General features: G+C 39.6%; 1 protein-coding gene across 2 annotated transcripts in view; it reads left to right on the forward strand.

Annotated features, from left to right (window-relative positions):
• Positions 1-22139, forward strand: part of cps1 (carbamoyl-phosphate synthase 1, mitochondrial) — a 62882-nt gene extending 40743 nt beyond the window's left edge. For both annotated transcript variants that reach the window (XM_077215210.1, XM_077215211.1), the window contains exons 27-38: positions 1077-1144; positions 3028-3103; positions 5468-5545; positions 6065-6172; positions 7003-7092; positions 7393-7563; positions 17204-17278; positions 17911-18009; positions 19472-19531; positions 19696-19808; positions 21286-21415; positions 21490-22139. In XM_077215210.1, the coding sequence (XP_077071325.1) occupies positions 1077-1144; positions 3028-3103; positions 5468-5545; positions 6065-6172; positions 7003-7092; positions 7393-7563; positions 17204-17278; positions 17911-18009; positions 19472-19531; positions 19696-19808; positions 21286-21415; positions 21490-21618 (1197 nt within the window). In that variant the 3' untranslated portion in view covers positions 21619-22139. The remainder of the gene's footprint in view (positions 1-1076; positions 1145-3027; positions 3104-5467; positions 5546-6064; positions 6173-7002; positions 7093-7392; positions 7564-17203; positions 17279-17910; positions 18010-19471; positions 19532-19695; positions 19809-21285; positions 21416-21489) is intronic.
• Positions 22140-23570: the final 1431 nt, after the last annotated feature.

Below are 23570 nucleotides of genomic sequence, written 5' to 3' on the forward strand. Positions count from 1 at the left end.
TTCACTTGTGATATTTTTAAGCATTATCTGTTCTGAAAAAGGCTGTTCGCTAACAAGTGGCTACTCACCACTCTGCTTTTATAGCCTCTTTTTGTTTATATTCACATTTTTGCAAACTATTTAGCTCAAACTTCTCTAACTTGTAGATTTTAAATTATGATTAAAAGAGTTATCTGAAGCTTGGTGGTGATATTAAAATCTTCTTTCGCAGTGTAGTTCGTTTATAGCCTACATTTAGCTTTTTATTTCTGTTGATTGCATCTAGGCTTCAAAATGATAAAAGTTTTGTTAATTTATGGAGATTATCTAAATGTAAAACTAAACATGCAATAATTAAAATTTTGCTGGTCACAGAGCTTTTTTTCTGCAATAATTCAAAACCCAACGGGAAAATCCCATTGACTTTTTATCAAAGGAACCAGGGTGATGCAAACAAAAATATATGTCATCTCTGCAGCACTCTATAGCTTTATGTGATGTACAGATGGAAATTAAAGTCATTTTTTACTTGATCTACGCTTTTATTGTAGATCTCAGTTGGAAACTTAGATGTGCTCTCCTCTGGTTTATTGAAGATTAACATCCAAGTATCCGTTTGTACAATATAAAGCAGGGTTCAGCAAATCCAGCCCTGGAGGGCCACTGTCCTGCAGATTTTAGCTCAAACCATGATGAACTACCTGCAATTTTCTAGTAACGCTAAAGACCTTGACTAGCTTGGCCCTCCAGGACCAGATTTGAGGAACCGTGAAATAAAGCTTTACGGTGTTCATTTTTTGCTCTAGTTAGGCAGAATCTCATCCAATGCGATCTGCAAAAGATAACTAGCTAATAATTGTTTATTCAGGTAGAGGGTTGTTTTATCTTAAAGTTTTCTCAATGTGAAGTTGCCAGTTCACAAAGCATTAAAAGTAGGGTGAATAGATGTGGTCAGCGGTAATTGTCTGGCCCTTTGCCCACAGCCTGGGACTCAAATGGAGAAAAGGGCAGATGAAGCCTGACCTCATCTGAAACACAGGCTATTTGATTCCGTGCAGCTGATTGCAAAGGGATATCTAACTTTCTTTATTTTTCAGGAAGAGGCTGTTTCTTTTGCCAGTAATGTGGGCTACCCTTGCCTTCTGCGACCATCCTATGTTCTGAGGTGAGTACAAGGGGAACGATGAATTCAATACTAATAATAATAATAATAATAATACATATGTCCCTCTCACAAAGCTCTCAGATGGTCCCTTTTAGCAAGTATAAATTGTCACTGTATGGAAAAGATCTGAGGGAATATTCTGAAATTCTTGCTTCGCCAAAAAAAAAAAAAACACAGCATACATGTGATCTGTCGATATTTCAAGAGCAGAGAAATTTCACTTCAGTCTCTTCTCATTGACAGCCTGTAAAATACTGGATAAAATGCATTCACCCGCATTCTAAGAATCCAGATTACCAGGACTCGAACAGCTAATTTGCAAAAAATCAGACAGGGATCTATTTTGAGTGCCTCAATGGAAAAATTACTTTCCTTTCAAATCGAGTCCACTGTGCACCAAGATAGCACAAAGAAAGCTGGTAATGTTGCCTTTTGACCATTAGCCAGAACATGTCTCAATCATAAAAGCACTTTCATCAGTGGAGTTTCTATTTGTTCTCATTAGATGTTGCTTCAAATGTCATTGACTGTTTTGAGACCAGTTTAGATTTTTTTCAGGGAACCACATCAGTCACAGAGATTTGCATGTGTGAAGCTAATAGTTATCAGTGGAAGGTGTAGAGAACAAATTTCAATTTGGTTTTCTTGGTTTTCACATGAAACTGAAGCTGAATGAAAGTAAAGTGCTTTAGCACATCCATTCATCCCTGTAAAATCTTTATACTGTTGTATGGTATAATCCAACAGCCACATACAGTAGTCTCTTGCAGTAACAGTGATTTGCTTTTAGTTTTAAACAAATTCCAACTGCTTTAAATTCATTTGAATATTTATTGGCCCACGTGAATCCGTCACTGCTTAGCTGCTCAGTTGAGAGCTGTTTTTTGAGTCCTGCTCTGTGTTTCTGAGGTGCCAACTGTGTTTTGGCATCATTATATTGCCTAAACCCATGCCTCAGGCTCAGACTCTCTGGGACTGCAGCTCCGACACAGAATCTGACAGAAACACTGCCTGTTTATCTGGACCGTGGAGCGGTTCATACCGCTTAGGGGTGTCTCAGTATTTTTCTTTCTTGTCTCTCTGTGTTGACTGTATTTTGAGATGTTAGTGAAACATATTGCTGACTTTCAATTAAATAGCGTGACAGTAAGCAGTGGTCACCTGTTGTAATATGTTTGTGGGATCCAACCAGTGTTCACAATTAACTTTTTGCCATTCTTTCCAATAGTGAGTTATTTGGGATAACTTGGCTAAATCTATGAAAGCGTTTCTAGATTTCTGGATTAGAAATCATTCTAATATGCTGATTTGCTGCTCAAACATTTATTATAATTAATGTTGAAAACAGTTGTGCTGCTAAATCTTTTTGTGGAAACTAATACTTTTTTCATAATGCTTTGAATAGAAAATTAAAAAGAACAGCATTTATTTAAAAAAAATTTTTTTAACATTGCAAAAGTTTTCACTCACTTTTGATCAATTTAATGCATCCATCCTGAATATATAGATAGTTAGACAGACAGACAATATATTTGGATTATCATCTGTTCAGGTATGGATTGCTGTCACTGTTAGATGTCTGGTGACACAACAAATGTTAGCTGCAGGGCTGATACCATTAAAAACACAGAAAACTGTCTTTTATTTCTTTCAATTTGAAATGCATTCTGTGCTGATAGCTTTGAGGAGCAGCTGACCCAAATATATTTGTGTAGTTGGCTTTTTCTCTCTTCCTTTCTTCTTTTACACAACTCTACATACATTATCTTCCTGTTAGGTTTGACTCTATAACCATATAATTATGTTTTTGTCTCATATTATTTCCTGATGGACTCATTTAAGTGTCACAGTGATGAATGATAAAAATCTTTCTCTCATTTCAGTGGCTCAGCCATGAATGTTGTGTACGGTGAAGATGAGATGAAACGTTTCCTGGAGGAAGCCACACAGGTGTCACAGGTGAGGTCTGCACATTTAACCATTTGGTCCTGTCACAGCACAAATAACTTCATGTGAAGCATGTTGATTTTTCCACATGAATCATGCAATGGCTCAGTCATGAATTATGTAATATACACCCTTTTTTAACCCATTATTACAAATGAATGATGCTCTTGAAATTATATTTCATCCTATATAAAACACACTTTAGATAAAGGTGCCCTAAAGAGGTTTTTCATTCTTTTTAAAGGCAGACCAAGCACATTTCATCTCCAGTTTTCCTGTACCTCAGGGCCAGTACTGATTTTCATCTCCTGTTCCTGCTGCCCCTTACAGTTTTTCACTTAAGAGTGCAATAGTTTTCAATAGTGCAATTAGAGTCCAGCAAAACCGCTTTACAATCTCTGTCACCATCATTGAGCCATTCATTCCTGAGTGCATAAGCAAGGTTTTTTAGTATTTTTTTCACCATATCTTTTTTTTTATTACCATCACTAACAAAATATACAAATGATCGGTTTTATACTGTCATGAGCTAGTAAATTATCGAGACTTGTAGCTACAGGACGAAGAGAACTATTTAAGTACTGCAATTCTTTGCAATATTTACATAAAATCAATGATCTAGATGGACCTTTGCCAAAGACCAAAAACAATTAACTTTGTCTGAATTGTGAAGCATAGCACATCACCTCATATCTTAAATTTAAATACCACATCAATGGATGAATGAATTTTAGCATTGCCTCTTCTAATTCTAGCAATGTTGTAATCCATTTTGCCAAAAGAGAAAGGCTGTCAATTTGTACAAATGTGTATTGATTAGCTAAAAGAGAAATTGAAAATTGCATTCACAATACCAGCGACTTTGTCGCTGCATATCGCCAGTGACTGTGGCATTTTGTGAATGACATTCACGGATGTTACTCTATGTTGTAGACAAATCAGTTTTCTTGCCGCTACAAGCAAACATTTTGGAAGGAAAAATCTAAATATAAATGGAATCAGTAAATATAATGCCTAATATTAAAGATGAACGAGAAACAGAGTGCTCTTTGCCATCGCGGCTATTTATCTGCAGCAAAAGGGCAAATGCCGGTTTATCTGGGCTCACAAAATCATTCAGGAGTCCTAAATTATCATAAATTTTAGGACCGTTGCGAACTGCTAAAATGAGCTAGTGTGCTCCACTGACTTCCCTCCTATTGGTTGTCGCTCCCGAAAGTCGCTCTTCATTTGGATTAAGTTGCATAAAGTTGAGCTGTCACATCGCTGGACACGCCCCCTCCGGTCGCCCTGGTCGTGTCGCTGGAAATCGCCAACTCTCCATTGAAATGTCGCTTTGTCTCTGCTAGTGTGAACACAGGTTTAGTTAGCTTTTCTTGCTTGATTTCTTTGTCAGAAATATATAGATGCATATAGATGTCATCTAAGCTAACAGACGTGACTAATAGAATTCCAAAAATTATGTCATGAGGTCTTTAACTTCACTGTCCTATAACGGAGCAGATCTATGAAATATAGATTTATAGAGTTGTGAATCCTTTTATCACTGGTAAAATAATGTGGCTGGATTGAGAAGGAATTCATTATTTTCTTAAGCACTCAATTAGCCTTAGTGTGCCTTACATCAGGTAAATATATATTTGCTTAGTGTTTGTGCTATATATTCTCTCTCTCTCTCTCTCTCTCTCTCTCTCTCTCTCTCTCTCTCTCGCTCTTGTGTGTGTGTAAACTTGGTTAAGGTATTTATCTGACACAATTATTTGGAAAAAAGGCAAACTGCAGCTACAGGTTTTATTTTACTATGCAAAAATATATATTTTTTTGTTCAATAATTTCTGTTTGACCGCCTGGCACAATTTGGCAGGTTTCGCTACATACACGGCAAAGGTTCACCCTATTACTTACTTTATATGAATGTAACACCACACATATCAACTTAAAGATTAAAGGTTGAAATTATCAATACACGTCTGTACATCAGCCAAATTCAATGAAAAACTACCAGCCTAATTCTCAAAGTGTCGGTCAGGTTGTCTTGGAAAGCCACTCATATAACTAATGGATATAACAAGATTGAAACAGGTCTTTGAGACATGTGCTTGGTTGAAGGGTTAATTTCTGCACTGCATGATGCTTATATTCACACAAATATCAAAATTACCCTGTGCTACATCAGACTTAGGTTGATGTGTCTGTAAGAGACGGTTAGCAATTCTGGGAAGCACAAACACTCTGTCCTTGTCAATGTACAGCTATAGCCTTGAAAGACTTTTTCAATTAGCTTTTCAATACAGAGTTTTTTTGATGTCCTTTGCATTATATTCTTAAAAGCCGTTTTCAGCAATATTGTTATTTACTGCATTTTCTCTGAAAAAGGATCATCCTGTGGTCATCACCAAATTTGTTTGTGGTGCCAGAGAAGTGGAGGTGGATGCAGTAGCCAGAATGGGGAAGGTAAGCAATTCTAGAATCATCCTGGTGTTTTAATTCTCCAACAGAAAATGGGTAAAAATAAAATAAAATGATCAGGCATTAAATGGAAATCTGTCTAAAATTGAAAGGAGAATTTGGAACACTTGGTTTTGATTGAAAATGTTTTGCTGAATCAAAAGATCTATGTTGCAGTGGTTTGATTTGTTCAGAGGTTGTGGAAAACTTTTTAGAATGTTTTTTAGAACATAAAAAAAGCTTTGTAAGGCATTGTTTATAAAAGCTGCTTAAATGACCTAATTGAACTAAGGCCTAATACTGGCTTAATCTAAGCACTGTCTGTGAAACCCGGACCGGGTGTTCAATGTACAGGCCATTTGCATGTCTCATCTTGTTTTTCCAAGTTTGGAATCAGTTGATGATTGGGAAAAGAAATAAAGTATGAGCTACAAGATGATCCATGATTTTCAAAAAAGCAAAACTATATGTGATTTGAAATAAATGATAGTTAATGAGCTGTTTTAAGTGTGGTTGTCGTTACAGGTACTGGCTCATGCTATCACAGAGCATGTGGAGGACGCAGGAGTGCACTCAGGAGATGCCACACTCATACTGCCCACCCAGACCATCAGCCAGGGAGCTCTGGAGAAGGTCCCAGCCTCATTTACATTCAACAAAGCTTTCTGTGTCCTTTCTGGTTAAGCTGGTTTGCACCTTGTTTAGAAAGACGTTTTCTTTTGCCTTTCCAACACATTTCAAAATATTTTTCATAAGCCTGATCCAAACCATCTTCATAGTGTAGTCATAGTTTACTTTAAAACATTGAATCTGCCACACTTTCCCATTTTTCTCTGTGGTGATTTGGATACTGTCCTCATGAAAAACATAATGCTGGAACCTCCACTACTAAAGTTTGTATTGTTACTATGACAGTCAATGTGTGGTCGCAAAAACCACTGCAGTCCGAACAGGAAAAATCAAACCTGTCTACATATAACTTGCTTTCTTGCCATCTAAACATATGCTGGTGTCATTCTTAATCTAAAGTTTCTTTCCCTCCAGAATGGTGTGGTCTTGATTGCGTTTTTCATGAGACACAGATGTGGCTTTTCATTCTCCTTCAAGCTGAATCAAAGCTGACTGTCAAAATAGTTTGTTTGTTTGTGAAATCCACAACTTAAAACACATCTGACAAAGCGTGTGTATTCCCAGCAAAGTTACAAACTGTCTCTCAGAGGGCCTGCAGTCAAAGTCTTCTCTTTTCAGCTGCCTCGCTTTATCAGAGTTGATATTGAACTTTCTGTGCTTCCTAAAAGGTTTCAAGTTGTACATTTAATTGGTGAATTTTTGACAGGGCATGCATAACTCAGACTGTGACTCATGTTTTCCACCTGTGCATATGCAAAGACTTTAAGTGAGGTATTACATGTTTTTATTTATATATTTATAATATATATATATAAATATATTTCTTATTTTAGGTGAAGACTGCTACACAGAAAATTGCAAAGACGTTTGAGATTTCAGGGCCATTTAACACTCAATTTTTGGTGAAAGGCAATAATGTAATGGTAAGTTATTGGTTCACAGTTCTTCATGAAAAATGCGAGGATGACTTAAAAAGTTTTGAATTTGAACATTAATTTTTCAGGGCTAGTGGACCAACAACATTTAGAAACATGTTTGATCCAAAATAAACTCTGTGTCATTTTTTCTTCGTTATTTACTCTGTGAATAATGATTTTTTTTATTGAATCATTAGGTCAGGAGGAAATGAATCATGCTAAGCTTTTGATTTTGCATTCAGCTTTATATTTGTAATTTGTTAAATATGGCTGCTGGTTACTCAGGACCATGTGTTTCTGTCTCAGGTAATAGAGTGTAACCTGCGTGCCTCTCGATCCTTCCCTTTCGTCTCTAAAACTATTGGTGTGGACTTCATTGATGTGGCGACCAGGGTCATGGTGGGGGAGCCAGTGGACGACTCTCATCTGCCCTCTCTAGAAAACCCAATCATTCCAGTCGACTATGTTGGCATTAAGGTGTGTAAGGGAAGTAAGCTGTGATCTAGCAGTTATTGCACATGTGCTCATGTGGGAGAACTTGAGAAGCAGGTTCAGTTGTAGTTTGTGTCATGTTTTTTGAAAGTTTAACAAATAAATAAAAATAATACAAATATAATATTTATAAAATATTATATACATATTAATATTATATACACTGACAAACATATACTCAAGGATGTGTTTATTTGATTAAAAAATACAATAATATTGTGAAATATTATTACAATTGAAAATAAGTGTTTTCTATTTAAATATATTTTAAAATGTTATGTATTACTGTGATGGCAAAGCTGAATTTTCAGCAGGCATTACTCCAGTCAGTCACATTGTCCTTCAGTCCCTTCATTATAATTTGCTGATTTGGAGATCAAGAAACATTTCTTACTATTATCATCAATATTGAAATCAGTTGTGCTGTTTAATATTTTTGTGAAAACTGTGATTTTTGTTCAGGATTCTTTGATGAGTAGGAAGTTCAAAAAAAGAGCTTTTTAAATAAAAATATTATAAATGCATCCTTGCTAAATAAAAAATCATTAAAAAATGTTTTTACCCTAAATGTTTGAACAGTAATGAATATTTCCAGCATATTACATACCACCTTGTATATAGCACATTCTACCTGTTTGCAAAGTACTGCCATAGATCATTTGTACTGCTGTTTAGAAGTTTATTTGTCTTCTCATGTAACAAGTTACTACTTACTGATCAAGCCAGTTAAGGGTGAGCTTTAAAAGTGATTGATTATACAATTAAATTACTAGAGTGTTAGTGCTGGTTTGTATCACAGGTTCAGGATTCCGCCTGAATGGTGTTTCTATTCCCCTTAAGTCATTTCCTGTGAAATGATCAAGGAGTTTTAGTGCAATAGCCCCAAAGAGGAGCCAATCACAAGGGAATAATCCCCGTCTCCTGCCAATCTCAAAGTTTTAAATACCTCATTTAGTGCTGAGAGGAATTTTAAACAGCCAACTGGATGTTTCCGTTAGGGAGAGATGTATAGGAGATTTACATACTCTTCCAAGATTAAAGATTCATTCTCTCTCTCTCTCTTTTTTTCAAATGCATCACTCTTGATCTTTTTCTTAAGTTTCCCATAGGAAAGAAATGCCTTGATGAAGATATTGCTTATATACCTCAGTTGTTACTCCTAGACTGCAAAGAGCTACAAGAGCAAATGGAGACTTCTGCTTTTGAATCTTGTGTGTCTGGGTCTGTGACACACAATCAATCAATAAAAAATATCATATATATATATATATATATATATATATATATATATATATATATATATATATAATTAAGCAGCACAACTGTTTTCAATATTAATATAAAGAAATCGTCTCAGGTTACTATTGTAACCATAGTTCCCTGAGAACAGGGAACGAGACGATGCGTCCATCGACGCCATGGGAACGCCCCCAGCGTGACTGCGTCTGAAGCATCTATGTCAACTAGTCCAATGGAAAGAATGAGCGTCACGGGCGGGTGACGTCATGACCAGGATATGATAAAAGCACATCCGGTGCAAACCGGCATTAGCTTCGAAAATTGCCGAAGCAAGCCGATCACAGGGATGCAGGAAGTATGGCAGGGTGACGCATCGTCTCGTTCCCTGTTCTCAGGGAACTATGGTTACAATAGTAACCTGAGACGTTCCCTTACGAAGGGAACTCAACGATGCGTCCATCGACGCCATGGGAACGAGAATACCCAAAGCGCCAGAATTCCAAGTACCTGAGTGTCAGTCTGTTGTAACTAAGCACTAAGCACCTGAGAACCTGGGGCAGCATCCAGGTCCAAGCTGTAAAACCTCATGAATGTGAGCGGTGAGGACCAGCCCGCCGCATCACAAACGTCTTGGAGAGAACTCCAGATAATACGCTTAGAAGCCATACCCCTAGTGGAATGAGCCCTGACCACCAAATGGTTGGCCAGAAGACTCACAAGCAAGAAGAATAGTCTCGACTATCTATATGCTCAATAGGTTGGATTTTCTCGACAGAGAAGTCCGATGAACATAAGTGTCCAGTGCTCGCACTGGCACAAGAGCTTCAGCTTTTCCTGGTCCGAAAAATGGGGGAGGACAGAAACCTGCAGCACAATAGGCCTCGGAATAATGGTAGGCACCTTTGGAACATATCCATGTTTCGGGTAAGATTGCCTTGGCCATCCCGGTGCACTCAAGGCAGGTGGGGACCGAAAGGGCCTGAAGGTCTGACTCTTATAGGGACGAAATAGCTAGCAGAAAATAGTCTTAAAAGAAAGGAACTTCTCTGAGACCAAATCTAAGGGCTCGAAGGGAGCCCCAGATAGGCCTTCTAGAACTATTGCAAGGTCCCAAGCCAGCACCTTAGTGCAAGTTGCATGCCTCAGCCTCAAAGTGCCACGAAGGAAACGAGTGATCAGGGGGTCTCGACCCAAAAATGTACTACCCACCAGGGCGTGGAAAGCCGCAATGGCCGCCACACATATTATACCTTAAGCGTGGAAGGACATAGACCTGATACAAAGCGTTCTTGCAGAAACTCGAATACTGTGTTTACTGAACAGTTAACCGTATCCCACTGACGCTGGTAACACCAAGAAGTGAAAAACTCTCGAAATAGTGAATATAGTTTCCTCGTAGCGGGAGCTCTGGAGCTTAGAATGGTCTAAACAACCTCGGTTGAGAGACCACTCTCTATGAGTTGGGCCCCCTCAGAGGCCAAACCCACAGTTCCCAAATCCCCTGCCGGGGGTGCAATATTGCATCCCCTGCCTGAGACAGAAGGTCTCTCCTGATCGGGACCTCCAAGGGAGGTCCGTCGAGGAGAAAAATTAGGTCCGCAAACCAAATTCAGCTCGGCCAGGGTGGTGCTACTAAATAGGCTTATTCCATCCTGATGGATTCACTCCAGAACTCCTGGGAGCAGAGCAACGGAGGGAAATGCGTACAGACGTAGCCTCGGCCACGTCTGCACCATAGCATCCAGCCCCGAGGGGACTGGTTGAGTGAGGGATAACCAGAGTGGACAGTGCGTCGTATGCTGAGACGAGAACAAATCCACTTCTGCCTGGCCGTAAAACTCCCATATTTGCTCCACCGCCTCGGGGTGGAGTCCCCTGGCCTCAGCCCCTGCCTCGACAGGGTGTCTGCTCCAATATTCTGGCCCCCCCTGGAATATACACTGCCCTCAGACAGCGTAATTTCTTGAGGGACCAAAATAAGAGGCCACCAACGTGTTGTCTGTGGGTCAAGAACCAGAGTTTCCTCCATATAACCAAGGCGCGGGGATACTGCCGCGTGATCTTGATCGTAAGGAGTGGGTTTCCCCTCAGGGAGAACCCTCTGGTCCTGAGCCACCCCTGTAAAGGTCTCACGTACAGCAGGTCAAAGGGTATCACATTGGACGCTGCTGCCCTGAGGCCTAACAGTCACTGTTCCAGAACAACACATGATGGCCCCTCAGGTCTGGGAGGAGATGTCTCAACGCATTGAAGACGACCACCATCTCTAGGCAATTCATGTGCCAAGAGAGATGATGACTCCTCCACAAGCCCTGAGCTGAGCGGCCTTCCAATACCGCTCCCCAGCCGGTGAGGGAAGCATCTGTCGAGATCACAACTCGATGGCAAAGAGCTCCCAACACCGGACCCTGGGTTAAGAACCAGTGTTTCCTCCATATAACCAAGGTGCGGAGACACCGCCGCGTGATCTTGATCATATGAAGTGGGTTTCCCCTCGGGGAGAACCCTCTGGTCCTGAGCCACCACTGTAAAGGTCTCATGTACAGCAGGCCAAAAGTTATCCCGTTGGACGCTGCTGTCACAAGACCCAACAGTCTCTCTAACTGTTTTACAGTGCGTGACTGGCCTAGCCTCAGCTCTTTTGTGGCTGTTAGGATAGCAGCTACACGAACGGGCGACAGAGTTGCCCGCATCGTCACTGAATCCCATACCACACCAAGGAAAGTGGTTCTCTGTACTGGAGAAAGCACACTCTTCTTGGCATTGAGCCTCAACCCCAACATCTGCATAGGAGCGAGAACGACACCTCGGTGCCGAACCGCTAACTGTTCTGATTCCGCTAGAATCAGCCAGTCATCTATGCAATTCAGAATGCATATGCACTGCAGCCTGGCGGGGCCAGAGCTGCGTCTACACGCTTCGTGAATGTGCGGGGTGATAGAGCTAGACCGAAAGGAAGTGCCTGCTACTGGTGTTCTTTGCCCCAAAGAAACCCTCAGGAACCTCCTGTGCTGAGGGAGGATGGAGATATGGAAGTATGCGTCTTTTAGATCTATCGTGACAAACCAGTCCTCGGATCTGATTTGAGTCACGATCTGTTTGAGTGTCAGCATTTTGGACTTGAGTTCCAGCACCAAACACTCCAACAGACGAAGATCTAGTATGTGACGCAGCTCTCCATCCTTTTTTGGAACAATGAGATAACGACTGTAAAGACCCGACGCAATGTCGGGTGAGTACACCTGCTCTATAGCTTTCTTTGCTAACAGGGCCTTTACCTCTTGCTCCATTACCAGAGCCTGCTCGGAATGCACTAACGTGAGCAACACCCCGTTGTAGCCTGGAGGACGAGAACCAAATCTGCCTCTTACTACTAACTGCAGGACCCATAGAGATATATTTGGCAGTAGCTTCCGCGCTGCCAGAAAATCTACCAAGGGAACCAGCCCCTCGAGGCTGGCCTCTGGTGTAATAAAGACAGCCAGTTCGGGGACCTGAAGCATACTGGCAGGAACCACCCGAACTGACTGTTTTCGAACCCCCCTCAGAGGGCGCATTCCGACGCAATGTCGAGTTGACGCTGCGCCAGAAGCTCGCTGGAGACCGCTGCGCCCCGAAGCACCAAGGGTGGCGGGGTTGGCAGAACGGTCCCCTGAGGGCACCGAGATGGAAAGGGCACCGTATAATGAGGTGTACACCATTCCACCCCGGTTGGGGCTGCCCTCACCGGTCTGACGCCGGTGGCGCCAGACCTTTTCTTTTGAGCCGCAGCCTTCTCAGCGTGAAGAACGGTCCTCGGATCCGGCTTCTGCTTTGAAGGCTTTGGCTGCTGTGTTGTGTATGAGAAACTAGACGGCTGGAGCTGCTCACGCCCAGCAGCCCCAGGGGGTAGGACATAGCGAGGGAGAGATTATCTTGTATCTTTCTCTATGATTCCCATCAAATTGAGCCAGAGGTGTCTCTCAGTGACCACAAGGGCTGCCATCCCTGAGAGATAAATCTGTGGCCCGACGGAGTTCTCAAACCCCATCGGGCCAAACTCCCTCACTTCTGTCCAAATACCGCAGCAGGTCAGCCTGATATGCTTGTAGCACTGCTATGGTGTGCAAGCAGGCCCATGCTAGACCCACTGCCATATATGCTTTTCCCACTAGATTAAAAAATAGTTTTCTTTAATGGTTTAGTGAGAGAAGCCGACGCCTTCAGGTACGATACTGAACCGGGAGACAGATAGCTCGCAAGCGTCTGTTCTACCCGGGGTATTGCCCCATAGCCATACCCTCTTAACCCCCAAATATCTGAATATACATGAATGTGGGGGCTAAAAGACAAGAGGAGTAAGGCTTTTTCCATGATCTAGACAGCTCGCTGTGCAGATCGGGAAAAATGGAAGGCCCCGTGATGGAGGTGGAAAAATAGAGGGAAGGAAACTCGTTTAATTTATTTTAGTTTTAGGACGAGTGCCCCCTTATTTCTGCTGGCCATAAATATTTAATTTATCTACAGCCTTAGTAAACACTTCCACCAGCTTATTATTTTTTATATATATTTTTTATATATATTCACTTTATTTTATATATAATATATAAACTATCATATATATATATATATAGGCTATATATATTTCTCATACGCTGGGGAAAGAGATGGCAAATTCACTTCCCCCATGATTGTGTCACTTTCAATGCCCAGCACATCTACCTCCTCGGAGGTAGAGCACTGAAGCATTGATTTCTCTCTCTCCCCGGGCGGAAGAGACCGCAGCGCGGGCTTCCGAGACCGGCGAGAGAGCACTGGATCCCTCGTGGAAAGGGAGGAGATAAGATCCGCGGACCCGTCTCCAACCCCGTAAAGAGATCCTATTCGCGATCCACAGGAATGCATTCTCCGCGCTGCCTCGGCAGACGCGGGACCTGTCACCCTGAGAATTGCGAGCCCGGCCACTTTCCTCGAAAAGTGACAGGCGGGAGCGGAGCATGCGAAGCGAAAGCTTCTCACAATGTTGGCAATCAGCCCCCTCGGAGGCTGATACCGCATGCTCTACTCCCAAACACATCACACAAAGCTCGTGTGTGTCCCTACTCGTTAAATAGCGCGAGCAGGGAGAACACAGAGTTGTGCAATTGTTTAGTTTCCATAAATATATATATCAGACAGACAACAGTAAATATAACAGACAGTTTGACACAGATCGCTTGCTGAGGCAACAGAAGCTAATGCCGGTTTGCACCGGATGTGCTTTTATCATATCCTGGTCATGACGTCACCCGCCCGTGACGCTCATTCTTTCCATTGGACTAGTTGACATAGATGCTTCAGACGCAGTCACGCTGGGGGCGTTCCCATGGCGTCGATGGACGCATCGTTGAGTTCCCTTCGTAAGGGAAGTTTAAATTGTTGAAATGTTGAATTTCCATTGCAGGAATTCATTACATTTCTAATAAATATATAAAAGTAAAAAATTAAAATAGAAATAGTTATTTTAAATTGGCTTGGTGAGCGTAAGACTTCCTTAAAAAACATCTAAAAATCATACCAACCGCAAACTTTTGAACAGTAGTTAATACATATTTATTATAATATTGTCTCTTTCTTTCTTGATTTTTGGCACCTAAGAAAAAAGTAAAAATGTGTGATAAATGTAAAAGGATCTTAAATTAATTGAATTAGTTATATTCGGTGGGAGTAGTCGGGTACGGGATGACACTAATAATATGAATTAATATGACCGAGTCCACATTGGCACATTGTCATGTTTCTTGTTTCCTGGGTAGCGTCTCAGAAATAGTGCACTTCCTGCCTAACAAGTCCCCAATGTGAAGTCTTCACTGCTTTTCTCAGCTTCACAAATGGTTGTTGGAGAAAGGTCGGCATGTACTGTATGAGCTTTTCAAAGTGCATGGACATGCTCCATCTTTGTGTTTCATAAAAGTGCTCGTTATTCTTGTTAGAGAATCTCTGCTGCTCACATTTACCAGGGAACCATGGGTTTTTTGAGAAATGTGTCCACTAAGATGATTCTGATACTGTATCTCTCAAAAGGATCAATACAAATTTGCTCACTGTCTTTTCTTCAGTTTTCTCCCAGCATTATGCGATACGATTGTCAGTGTATAATATTTGCAATTTTCCTCTTGTAATGTATGCAGTGACCCATTGGGACCAGGAAGACCTGGTTTCCATACCAACCACCGGCCTTTAAAGGAAGCTCTATAAATTGGTAATGGTAAAGACCACTCTTTGCTACTTCACCCAAGATGTTCTGAGATTCTCCTCGCAGGGTAGTGTGAATCCTCAGGGGGTTCACTGATAAATAATGTATCTGCTATTACGACAAAGTGTCTCTGGAACAGTGCCCGGTTTGGAGGAGAAGTAGTAGTAGTAGTAGTAGTAGTAGTAGTAGTGTCCTTCACCTCCACAGTTCAGCCTGGCGGTGTTGCCCACTGGGATTCCTGCCACATTAACAGCCAACAATGCATCAATAACAGAATGTATCAAAGCTGCTTGTTTATTCCCGCCGGTGCGGCTTCCTCTCGCATTTACATACATAAATGAGGCTGGCTTATCCAGGGCTGATTAGATGGCTTCAATGATGAGTTCCCCCTGGTGGCACGCAGCAGTGGAGGCCGAGGTGGCGTGTTAATCTGTGTCCCGTGTCCCCTGTGCAGGTAATGGGAGCTGTCTCCCTTTAATTGGAGAGATAAGGATGTCCCTTCTCACAGGGCAATCAGATCGCCCCGTCACTCGAAAACTGCTTGAATGGAAGTTAAACCTGCTCCCCTGTTGGTCTAGTCCACAACATTCAGACTTTAGCAGTCTCATCATGTTCTATCCAGCTTATTTTTAATTTAAAAGCAGAGGCAGCCATTTATAACATGAATGTGCGAGGCTTCTGGTCTCATCCGCTTCCAATTATTTTTTGTGGTCCAAAACTACAATTAATATTGCAAAACGTTTTTCTATCACATTTATTTTATTGTGTTTTCTTAATTATAAACAAACACTTTTACTTTGTTCTGTACTTGTTATTCTTTGAGTTATTTACCTATAGCAGACAATGAATCGGAAGTCTCGCACATTCACAGAAAATAGTCTTCATCCGCATTGCAAAATAAGGTGGATTAGCTGACTGTCAGTAGCACCCAAAATTAAAACTAACCCAGCATCCTTTTTTACATGACATTTTTCTGCTTAAAGGTATCACATCCTGACCGTTTTTAAGTCGTTTCATGTGTCCTTTAAGTTTATGTCTCTTCCTCAAATGTTTTTGCATTTTGTCTGCTTTGCGTTTTGCCCTGTGGGTGGCAGTGGTGAAGCAGGTTTCCTGTTTTCTAATGCGTTTTCATTCGAGAAGTTCTCTTATAATCTCATTTTATTGGTAAGAATCACCTTAACATGTCAAATGCTCTTGAAGCCATTAACCCTACCCGTCCAAGAGCCTTAACCCGTTAAAAAAGGACACATTAGACTTTCATTAGGCATGTATACATTTTCTCGCTTTCTTGTTCCCAGGATTCCTGCTAAACACGGAGCAATAATGCTTCATATGTGTCAGGAAGTAAACAGCATTTGTATCAGATGGCTTTTTTTAATAAATGGATGTCTACTGTACATCTCCTAAACTGCAACTGTTTCTCTTGCAGGTCTACAGTATATGCTGCTCAAAATCATGCTTAAAAGTGATAGAGAAATATAATATTTAATCAGACAATTTTATTGCATACAGTTCTCAACGTTTTTTGTGAATTTGGAGTAAATATAAAGTAAAATAAGGATTTAGATTTTTTAAATAATTTTTGTACATTTAATTTGCACATAATATAATACTCTCTCTCTCTCTCTCTCTCTCTCTCTCTTCTCTCTCTCTCTCTCTCTCTCTCTCTGTGTGTGTGTGTATATATATATATATATATATATAAATTTGTGTGTGTGTATATATGTGTATGTATAATGCATTGAATCATCAAAAGTGACAGTAAAGATAGATATAATTTTCTTTTTAACTTTCTATTAACATAGAATCCTAAAATATATCAGTTTTCAAAATTATTGAGCAGCGAATCAGCATATTAAAATAATTTCTGAAGGATCATGTGACACTGAAGACTAGAGTAATAATGCTGAAAAAAAAGTTTTGCCAACACAGACATAAATTACATTTTAAAATATATTATAATGGATAATACTTGTTTTAAATTGTAATATTTTACTATATTACTGTATTTTTGATTGGGAAAGTTCAGCCTTGGTGTGCATTTAAAGACATCTTTTCAAAAACATTTTGAAACCTTTAAACGGTACTGTACAGTATATCCATTAGCTATTAAAAAAAAAAAAACATATTGAAAGACTACTTGAAGTTGAATATTGTTTTTCTCTTTCCTAGGCTCCCCTGTTTTCCTGGCCTCGGTTGAGAGAAGCTGACCCTGTCCTGCGTTGTGAGATGGCCTCCACTGGAGAGGTATGGAGCTGCTTTAGACACATTGATTACTGTTACATCTGTCATAAAATCTGAAGAGGCTCCAGCTCATGTTTTCATCACAGTTATCTGGGAAACAGCCCCACCATCAGGGATAAACATTTACATATTGTCCATATTTAGCCCTATTAGTTCTGAGGTGCTCGTGGACACCTAAATCTACTTTTTCTGTCCTGCCTTAAAATTCAGCAAAGATTATTTTAATGTTTCCACTCGGGCCACTCTACCTGCTCTCCCTGGCAACGGGAAAACCATAGAAACCAGCCTGGAGGACAATGAAGCAGGAGGAGCGTTTTTATCGTGCAGCACTGATTTTCAGCTTTAGAACAGGAAGTATAATATCTCCATTCCAGATTTTATGATGGCCCCATTCTGTCCGTTTTTTTTCTTCATAATTGTAATATCACACCAGTCTACCTTTATTCAGCAACATTAATATGTTTGATTTATCTCACCTTGGCTTTGAATATTGTACTAATGGAGATGAATGAATAATTTATCCAGGAGTTTCTGTATGCTGCAATGAATATTTGCAGATTTGCTCATAATCTTAAGGATCAAGATATTTCTTTCTTGCTCTTGTTTTTCAGCATTCTCTTTTGCTCTCTCTGCAGGTGGCTTGCTTTGGACCAAACATCTATTCTGCCTTCCTGAAGGCCATGCTCTCTACAGGATTCAAGCTTCCCCAGAAGGGGATTCTCATTGGGATACAAGTAAAGGAGAAACTTTTTTTCTTTCCTTAAGGGATAAATGACTGCCTGCTTTTCTCTCTGATTTACACAGTATTACATAAATCTTTCTGGCTTGTGTCTGGCAAAAACATTTTCTGGCTGCTCTTCTATACAATGGAAGTGAATAGATTTAGATTTAGAGTAGGGCCTAGATTTGTCAAGCTACAGAAATGACAAAAAACACCATAATAGTATCATAAAAATGGTCAATATGACTTTTGCATAATATAATATAATAACAATGCAGCCTGATAGAGCCTTAATTTCCTGTAGAGGAAGACCTTTGACCATCTTTAAGGGGATAGTTCACCCAAAAATGAAAATTCTATCATCATTTTCTCACCCTCAAGATGTGGCAAACCGGTATGAAATTCTTCTGCTGAACACAAAATAAAATATTTTGAAGAATATTGGTAACCAAACAGTTATTTTTCAAAATATCTTCTTATCAAATGTGAAGCCACAAATCGCAAATATTGATCATCCATAAATGAATACTAAAATTGAAAATTATTGTATATAAATCTTCCTGAAGCTACACATGAACATTTAGCAGTCCCGAAGGGGCAAATACAAAATCACATATATTCACTGCAATGACATTTATTCACATGAATTACATCCTGAATCACCCTGTTACAGTGTTTTATGTTCTTGCAGTACTCCTTTTTTAATTTCACCGAGTTTCACGTGACAGAGAATCAGAGGGAAATGTCTTTCCATTCGGCTAGTGTGACACAACATTGCTCTGCAGGCACAAGATATATTAAACAGGCTTTATAAAGAAATTCCTAAATGCTTAAAACATGAAGCACTTAATAGTTACAATCTGTTTCCTCAAATGGTTTTCTATAGGCAAAATGTTTTTTTGGTTCATTTTCCTTGGGTGCAACTGTATGATGTTCACACATCATTATAAGCTTCGACTGTGACACTGGAATTCAGAGGCTTTGTTTTATGTTTTGATGTAATATCATCATCGGCATGCCTCCTTTCATTTCCTCCCGTGCTCTCTCAGATGTTTACGATTCATGCCCACTCTCAGCGTGGAAATCAAATATCTTGTCAGGGTCATTGACGACGCTCAGACAGCATTGTGTTCTAATGGAGTTGCGGGTATGAATGAGAGCATGAAATTCCCATTCGAAAACAAACCTCCGGATTCTGTAGACGCTACCTGCCTGATGGCCGTACCTGGGGACTGCAGATCTGACATGCTTTTTAAAGCCTGATTACCAGCCCGTGGTTAAGTCTCCGTGAACACAGAGCTGTGCTATTGATCTGGAAGTGCTTAGAGGAAGACTTTTCTTCTAGAAATATTCTCCTGCTCTGTGTCCATCCACACAGAGTACCTGACCTTTTGGCTCTGATCTTTTTTTCTGTCTGACTATCTTTTTCTTCCTGCTTTCTTATTTATTTATTATATTTTTGTTTTTTTCTCTAGCATTCATTCAGGCCTAATTTCCTTTCCACTGCTCATCAGCTTCATGAGGAGGGCTTCAAGGTGAGTCATTCTCATCCACATCCTTTGTTGGGTTCAATATACACTTGTTTTTACTGTCGTGAACCAACAAAACAGCTGTTGACACACTTTAGTAGTCTTTTTCTTAGTTGAATTGCATCTCACGTGGATAAAGAACAAATCTGCTTCTGCTGTCCTGTCTTTAGCTCTACGCCACAGAGGGTACGTCAGCTTGGCTTAATGCTAATGATGTTCCAACTATCCCTGTTGCTTGGCCGAGCCATGAAACTAATAACACACCATTACCAAGCATCAGCAGGTGAGTACTTTTGACTTTTTTTCCCCACTGTATTTTTATTAGCGCAATAAATTGATTACAAATTTAATAAAATATTATTGTTATTGATTGCGATTTAATGACAATTTTTCACACTTAAAAGTGTTTTAAGGAAAGAAAATATGGGTTTCTTTAATGCCTAATGCATATACAGTACCGTTCAAAAGTAAGAAGTCATTTGTTATTTGATCAAAAATACATTGAAAACTTTAATATTTTGAAAAATATTATTACTATTTAAAATAGCAGTTTTCATTTTAAAGGGTAACTAAACCCCTGGTCAGAGCCTGACTCCACCCACTGGCAATATTTGAAAAATGCTGGAAAAGTGGGCAGAGCCTAGCAGAGGGGGGCGTGCACCTGAGACGCATCTGTCTGTATGGAACTTGCCTACCTCACCAACAACCCCTTACGTCACAAACCCACCCAAACATCCAATAGGAAAATTCAACTGCAGTAGCCACCGTTTAACCTGAAGAGGGCAGCACTCAGACGTTTTTACACCATATATTGTATATTTTTACACCATATATTGTATATTTTTACACCATATATTGTATATTTACACCATATATTGTAGAATTAAAACACTTTATACACAAATGTCAAAAAAGTTACTCGAATCAATGAACAGTACTAATAAAGCCCCATTCTTACAGATAATTAACTAAAAAAAGTTGGTTTAGGGTTTAGTTACCCTTTAAAATGTAATGTATTCCTGTGATGACAAAGCTTAATTTTCAGCATCATTACTCCAGTCTTCAGTGTCACATGATCCTTCTTAAATCATTGTAATATGATGAAAACATTTCAATAAACATTTCTTATTATTATCAATGTTGAAAACAATTGTAAAAAATAAACTTTTCAACGTGTGTATATATATATATATATATATAGCTTTTATCAACAGATATTTTAAATTGTAATAATATTTCACAATATTACTGTTTTTTTATTTGTATTTTAATCAAATAAATGCAGCCTTGGTAAGCAGAAGAGACTTCTTTTAAACACATTAAGAATCTTACCGATCGAAAACTTTTGAACGGCACTATATATATATCTTTGTGGCATCTTTGTGTCACTTATGTTAGCATTCTGCTCTGGTGCACAGCTCTGTTGTAGCAAAATGCCTTCAAGGGCTGCAGTAAAAGGCCTTTTTACCATCATTTTGTTTTATTAAGAGATAATCTGACTAACTAATCAGAGGGATATTTTAACACAGCTGAACATATATGATTTGTTTAAACATGTTTGATTCTTGTATTAAGGCGTATACCCTAAACAATGAGTAGCACTTTTGAAAAATGGAGAGAATCTGGTTATATCAGAAGCTACTACTAAAAACTGGTTAATTTTACAATGAATCGGTTGGCTCATGGAGGCCAAAAAGTATACCTTTTACATTTTTTAAAAGGTTTATAATATATCACTCTTTGCATTATGCTCTGAATAGACTTGTCAGCGAAGCACACATTGACCTTGTGGTCAACTTACCGAATAACAACACCAAGTTTCTCAAGGATAACTTCCAGATCCGTAGAATGGCAGTGGATTACGGAGTACCTCTTATCACAAACTTCCAGGTCAGCCTTGTCTCTTCAATGTATCATAAATTATTTTGGTTCTAGTATTAAATACTCGTTTCCCTTTTCTACAGGTTGTAAAGCTGTTTGCAGAAGCCATTAGGTATTCCAGTGACTTAGACGCCACCAGCCTGTTCCACTACCGCCAACGTGAACCCAGACTGTCAGAGAGCTCCACTGCATGGTTAACTTGTAACCTCTAAAACGGGACTCTCAAACTCGAAGTGGTGTTATCCATCCATTGGGGGCCAGTTGAACAGTTTACAAGTGTTTTAACAAATATGAGTCTAACTAGACAGGGCTTAATAGTAAGGGTTTTTTCAGCTGTCCTAATCAGAACAGTAGTTCTGGTCTCACTGGCCATACTTCTTTAGTAAGTTTTTCTTATATTTATATAATTTTACATCATTTTTATTGTTGAGCAGTTATTGGCACAATTACAAATATTTATCAATGTTTGTCCACTTCTCTTGAAACTGTGTATATTCAATGTCTACCTTGTCTTGACCGACAGACCAAGACGAGCTAACTATCCTTAACCATAACCATACTGCTTGTATCCAAAATCTAGTGGGCTGAATGTGGTACGTGAGTGGGTTGAGACAGAGTCGAAGCTTTCTGGCTGTTCTTAACACTCAGCACTGTCTGTTCAATGTACCAAAGAGCGAGAAACTGCTGCTCTCAGCACACAATAACAGATATGCGTGTGATTACAAAAAGAAAATGATTTCTTTGAATGTCTCCATGTTTGTGCCTGTCTTACCAGAGTGAGAGTGGAGGAAACATCTAGACTTCATTCCTCAATAAAAATCACAGAAAGTTATTTTATGCTAGAGCAGATCTTCAAAAACAGGTCATCTATAATTAACATGTTTAGTGAGATGGAGTTTCCAATAAAAGACACCAAATATTCATGCACCATTTCATAGCCTTTTATTTTGTGCTTTAATTTGAAATGTTTCATCTAAATCACAAACAGAAGATATTGGTTTCATATTGGCAAGATAAATTAATGGATTTGAAGGCAACACGTTTATAGTAGCTTCTTAATCAATGGAATGTTATTTATTCATTTGCTCTAGCCTCAAAATAATGTCATTCATGAGTGAAACATTTGAAGCTTCAAGGAGATTCCTCATGGAGCTTTATTAGTCTGCCAGTAATAGAAATATCAAGCACTTGGCCATTACTCCGCACGCACGCATTATGTTTATCACTTAAACATCACTTAAACTAACTTGGTGCTAATTGGAGAAAGCTAATATTATGACCAAACAGCCCACTGATGTGTTGCACATTATCTAGTGGTCTAGATATTGATGCCACAATTAAATCCCAACACATCTGTGTATGTGTGGGAGCAAAGTACAGTACATGTCACAGCTCATAACGAAGAGAGATTGCAAAAAGGGAGAAACTAAACAGGAATGGGGAAAACAGCAGTAGAGTGTGGGTTTTTCAGTGCTGTAGAAAAACAGATATACTTTTTAGATTGTTAGCACACGTTACACAAAGGGACAATTCGCCTCAAAATGCGTTTTTCACCTTCTTTTGTTTTTCATACACAAAAAATGAAAAACAGTTTGTATTGAGATTATGGTGAGTAAAGATACATTTTTATTTTGGGGGTGAACTATTCCTTAAATGCACATTCCTATAGTTAAAGAGTCTCAGTTTAAGCAGTTCCAGATTGAATCGATGAGTTAATTAGATCAGTGGGAATCCCAGATCTGGCACACAGGCATTTGAAACACCAGTGGGCAGATGGCACCTTATGCCAGCCAGATGAGGGGGCACCCATGTGGCAGCGATATAGTTCATATTTAAGCCATTTCATATTGGCTAATGGCCATTCATTTACAGCAGGGCATGTTAAGGCATTATGCTAAATATGCCCATTTTGACCCTGATGCTATTTTGCAGCTGTTGGATCAAACCAGCTCTATGTTGTACATCTGCACAAATGGATGAAAAACTGGAGTTATTTTATCGTGTTGTAGGATATATTGATGAAACAGACAGCCTAATGCAGGTTGTGTGCAGTCTAAACATACGGCAGTGGGGACAGGTTTTATTTCTGTTTTTTACTGTACTGATTGACGGAAAATCTGCAGAATTGTAATGTGGGATGTATTTAAACATGGTCAAATGTGTT

Source organism: Siphateles boraxobius, unplaced genomic scaffold (genome assembly GCF_051911475.1).
Source record: "Siphateles boraxobius isolate OS27281-9 unplaced genomic scaffold, OSU_SipBor_1 7, whole genome shotgun sequence".
Taxonomy (NCBI): domain Eukaryota; kingdom Metazoa; phylum Chordata; class Actinopteri; order Cypriniformes; family Leuciscidae; genus Siphateles; species Siphateles boraxobius.